General features: G+C 39.3%; 1 protein-coding gene across 1 annotated transcript in view; it reads right to left on the reverse strand.

Moving 5' to 3' along the window:
* The window catches only part of LOC107723596 (beta-1,4-mannosyl-glycoprotein 4-beta-N-acetylglucosaminyltransferase-like), a 13,391-nt gene that overhangs the window by 2,638 nt on the left and 5,534 nt on the right, over positions 1-5,219 (reverse strand). Inside the window, exon 2 of the mRNA XM_016532296.1 lies at positions 235-460. Within this exon, the coding sequence (XP_016387782.1) occupies positions 235-460 (226 nt within the window). The remainder of the gene's footprint in view (positions 1-234; positions 461-5,219) is intronic.

A 5,219-nucleotide genomic window follows, 5' to 3' on the forward strand; every position in this document is an offset into this window, starting at 1 on the left:
TTCCCTCTGCTGTACCGAAACCGTACCGAACCGTGACATCAAAACCGAGGTAAGTACCGAACCGTCATGTTTGTGTACCATTACACCCCTAATTTAAAACTCAACACAAACCCAAAGTATACATTAAAACCTGGCCCAAATCTCAATGGGTTATCAGGTTGGATAACAGACTAAGAGCTCAGACTAAAACCCTTAGACCTCTAGACATTCTCTTTTGACCCTCATTGGCTCTACCTTCAGGTGGCTGTGTTCATGAAAGTCTTGCTGGGAGTGGAAATCAGCAGCCGGAAAATTCCAGAAGATATCACTGAACATCTTCAGAGTTTTTAGATGGGTGGAGGGAGACGAGAGCTCCTGCAGCAGTGAAATATTGTGCAGGGCTTTGTAGTAATGAAGAAAGGAAATGACACAAATCCCCAGTAAGCACAACAGGAAGACTTTAAACCTTCGTATTCTCATCCTGTAACACAGAGAAAATTCTGTTAATGTAAAACATAAGCATATCACTCAAAATTGTCTGGCTGTCTGAGTGTCCTCTCAGTTCAAAATAACAGCTAATTAAATAGCGGCAAGCTAACGCAATGACACTTAGCAATCTCTTTTTGCAGCGGATCGCGGGAGTTGTTCACAAGCATTTAGAGACGAACTAACACGATTTAGTCCTTAATCATATTCTTCTCTCTTACTGAGGTGTTTTTGTCTCAGTCCATGAACAGATGAGCAGTGTTGTGCAACGTTAGCAACCATGGGAAAGAGTAGTGAACTGAGTCAAGCGTGAACAGCACCTTGTGTGCACAAGCTAATAAAAATTCAAAGATGGAAATCCAAAGATATATTATCTGATTGGCTTGCAGTTTGTTTTGCATTAAGCAGACTGGAATGGTGAGCCTCTCCTGGTTAAAAGTTATAAAACTCAAGACTCACATACAGTATCTCACAGAAGTGAGTACACCCCTCACATTTTTGTTGAACACAGTAGTAAACATTCCTGAAACTTTTGCCGTCACAACTCCGAAATGAATATAAAAGATAATAAACTAAACAATTTTACTAGCAAAAAGCACATACTTTGTGGTCAAAATTAGCCTAAAATGCAAAATGCTAAGCCTGATTAGGGATAGTAAAGATCCATTTCCATAAGCATAAACAAAATAACTTCATTCACTCAAAATCATTTGAAAAATTGCAAGTAGCCTACTTTATACCCACAGTTTGTGAAAATGTTCAATACAGTCAGAAAATGTTAAAAAATATTTGTTAAATACAGTTTATGGTATGATCTGATATTTAGTGTTTTATTTATAATTAGTTTTTGTAAATAAGTTTGTTATAATCCTATTTTGATCTGTTTACTATTTGCAATAGTTACTATTTACTTTTGATAGTGTGATTTTTGGTGAATTGTAGGCCTATTAATAAACTAGGGTAAGTTTGATCCTCAAACATCATTGTAGGGGTTCGTTTCTGTTGTAGCATACACCTTTCGGCACTTTTGCCACGCCCATTACTCCGACATGCAGCTACCCCTGTCTAATCTACAATGGATGTCGGACAGTAAACTGATGCCCCAGTAGTACTCCAAGCACTCGCACTATTTCTGACATGAAGGACAAACTGATTTGCCAATCATTACAAGCGATTTAACACATCCAATGTAGACCTCAAGCTGCTGCGGCGTTGTAGACAGGGTGTAAGGCAAATCCTGTCAATCCAAATGCAAGAAATGAGGAAAATAAAAAACCTCAATGGAATGGCGCCAAAGAGGCCATTACAGCAAATACAGTAGTATACAGGAATTTTAAAAAAAAATACAGTAAGTCTCTGTATATGGTGTTTGACGTCACAGAAAATTCCCATGATGCAAAGGGATTTACAATTATTTACTGTAATGGGAATTTGCAGTATTATACTCTGTGATTTACAGTAAATAACTGTAGAAATTATAGAAATGTCTACAAAAAGCCTTCGGTATGTTTAGAAGTTAGTAGACATTTACTCACTCATTGCGTCAAACCCACGTGTTGTTATTATTTCTGTCAAACACAAAAGGAGATATCTAAAGAATATTCATGCAGCTCTTTTTCATACAATGGCTGCAGTTTATATTCACACCAACTGAACCAGTCCACCTACCTATCAGACCAGTGCTTACAATCCAAATGAGCTTCTATATAAATCAATAATGTTTTGCACCACATGTCGTCATTATCCAGCAAAACTGTTTAAATAAACTTATGGAGTTAAATTACATATATACTGTATGTATATATATATATATATATATATAAATTTGTGTGTGTGTGTGTGTGTTTAGTGCACATTAAAACATTTTTGATTTTCAGTTTTCAGAGACATTTAAAAAGGGCATGACCCCTCTTATCTTTAGTACTTGTTTATAGAACAGAATAAACTATAATGTTAACAATCACCCGATATTCACACTTCCTGTTTGACAATGTGTAAGTAAGTGTGTGTGTTTCTTCAGAGGGCACCAATGCCAGGGGCACAATGGCTCTTTTTTTCAGCCAGACTCCCCCTCTTCTAATTCTCAAATGTCAACATTTTTCTCAGCCTGTACAAAAGCTCTCTTCTCTTGGTTTGGGAACACACGCACACACAGATGGAGCACACCAGCAACTTCCTTTGCCATACTGTAGCGCTCAACAGAGAAAGAGGAATACAGTTTCTCTTTCGAATACACACATCTAATTCACTTCATTTGAAACACTATTGATCGTTTTTAGGGGTAACATCACCACTTAGATACAAACAAAGCTATGCTTGGCCATGCAATACTTGCAGCCGTAATACTGCTATATATATACTTTTGCACTCAAAATTATTCAACCCCCATTGCAAATCAGTTTTTTTTTCTTTTCAGACTTTCAGCTGTTTGCAATGAACAAATCAAACTAAAGCAATTGAAATAGTTCAACACAACAAATGCTTCACGTGGTTTCCCCAAATTCATCTGAAAATTGTAACTTTTAATGACTTCTGCAGTCTTAAAATGATTTAACCCCTTCATGGCAGTCATTTTTAGTACTTAGTAGAGCACCCTTTTGCTGTTATGACCTGCAGCAAACCAGATGCATAGCCAGACACCAGCTTCTGGCAGCGTTCCTGAGGAATCTTAGCCCATTCCTCATGAGCAATGGCCTCTACATCAGTGATATTCTTGGGTTTGCGTGCAACAACTGCCTTCTCCAAATCCCACCAGAGATTTTGTATGGGGTTCAAGTCAGGTGACTGTGATGGCCACTGAAGAATCTTCCAGGACCTTTTCTGCAACCGGGCCTTGGTGGAATCTGATGTATGCTTGGGATCATTGTCCTGTTGGAAGGTCCAGTGTTGCCCAAGCTTCAGCTTCCTCACAGACGGCATGACGTTTTCTCCCAGGATTTCTTGATACTTCAATGAATCCATCTTGCCTTCCACAAGCTGCAGGTTTCTAGAGGATGCTCTTTTCAGCGTATGCTTCATTCTTCCTCTTCCAGACATACCGGTGATCCACAGGGCCGAAAAGTTCCAGTTTTGTTTCGCTCCACAGAACATAATCCCAAAACTTCTGTGGTATATTTATTTGATTTTAAGCATATTGGAGCCAACTTTTCTTGTGCTTTGGGGTCAGTAGTGGTGTACATCTTCTGGCATGGCATTGAGTACAAACTGTGCAAACTGAAACCTCGGTGCCTGTCGCCACCAAGTCTTGCTGCAGGTCTCAGCCTTCTCAGAAATCTGGTTGCAGCCGTTGATAGCTTCCTTTTTCTGCCCTGTCCAGGTAGTGTAACCACTGTTCCTTTACATCTGAACTTGTGAACTATGCTTCAAACAGTGTCTCTAGGAACATGCAGTGCCTAAGCTATCTTTTTGTACAAACCCCTAGGCAATTCAGGTATTTCATGTGTTCCTGCTTAAAGAGACCACTGATGAGTTCACCATTGCCATGACGGGTGTATGTGGTCTTCAACAATCTTTAGGTAGGTGGTACTTGTCAAAGTAACTTCCACATGAATGCCATCCAAGGTTTCCCAGCAGAACACTGATCAGAACATTGGGATGTGGCTACTATAGTGTGGGAACATGGTTGATGCATTACATAGGAAAATAAATTCAGATTCGCTTACAGAAGTGCAAGGAAAAATTTAAAGACTTGCCAAAATACGCAGAGACAGACAATAGGGTAAAGGCTGGAATACACTACACGACTTTAAAATCTGAACAGATTTTAAAACACTGGGCATCATTTTGTAACAGTCACATAGGAAAAACTGGCCATTACACACTACACGACTGAGAATCACACACTCCCAGACTTTAAAGTTCTTCCAATCACAACAAACTCACGCAGAAATGTGCGCCTTGTTGCTAGGAAACGCATGACAAATGAAAACAACGTGTTCTAAAATCGGCTCAAAATATCAAACATGTTTGATCTCCTCCGAGATCAAAGGGTGGAATCATAGTCTTAAGCTAAAAAAAAGAGTCTGTGACCATCATACACCACACGATTTTCTATGACATATGTCAGCTCAAATCTGCAGACTGTCTCTGACTTTTGGCAACTAGCATCGACTGTCAATCGGGAAAATCGGGGCAAAAAACATGTAGTGTATTCCAGCCTTAAACGATTAGTTCACTTCCAGAATAAAATTTTCGACGAGCATTTGTGGTTAAAAAGTATATAAATGTTTTTTTTTGTTTTTTAGAAAATGAGCGATGGTTTAACTAGATAAGACCCTTATTCCTCGGCTGGGATCATGTAGAGCCCTTCGAAGCTGCACTGAAACTGCAATTTGGACCATCAGCCCGTTGGGTCCCATTGAAGTCCATTATATGGAGAAAAATCCTGGAATGTTTTCCTCAAAAACCTTAATTTCTTGACTGAAGAAAGAAAGACATGAACATCTTGGTCTGGATGACATGGGGGTGAGTAAATTATCAGGAAATTTTTATTCTGGAAGTGAACTAATCCTTTAAAGGTGGGGTAAGCGATTTCTGGTAGCCAATGTTGATATTTAAAATCACCAAAACAAACACGCCCCTACCCCAAAACGGTCTCGACCCTATTTTGATAGCTCCGCCCCACACATACATATGCAACCCAGGCAACGATTAGTTCTGTGAAACAAAGCAAAACCAATGTTACACCGTGTCTACACCGGACGCGAGTGGCACGGCGCCACAAAATACTATAGAACTCATTATAATCAGTGATG

Source organism: Sinocyclocheilus rhinocerous, unplaced genomic scaffold (assembly GCF_001515625.1).
Source record: "Sinocyclocheilus rhinocerous isolate Xijiao unplaced genomic scaffold, SAMN03320098_v1.1 scaffold154, whole genome shotgun sequence".
Lineage (NCBI taxonomy): Eukaryota > Metazoa > Chordata > Actinopteri > Cypriniformes > Cyprinidae > Sinocyclocheilus > Sinocyclocheilus rhinocerous.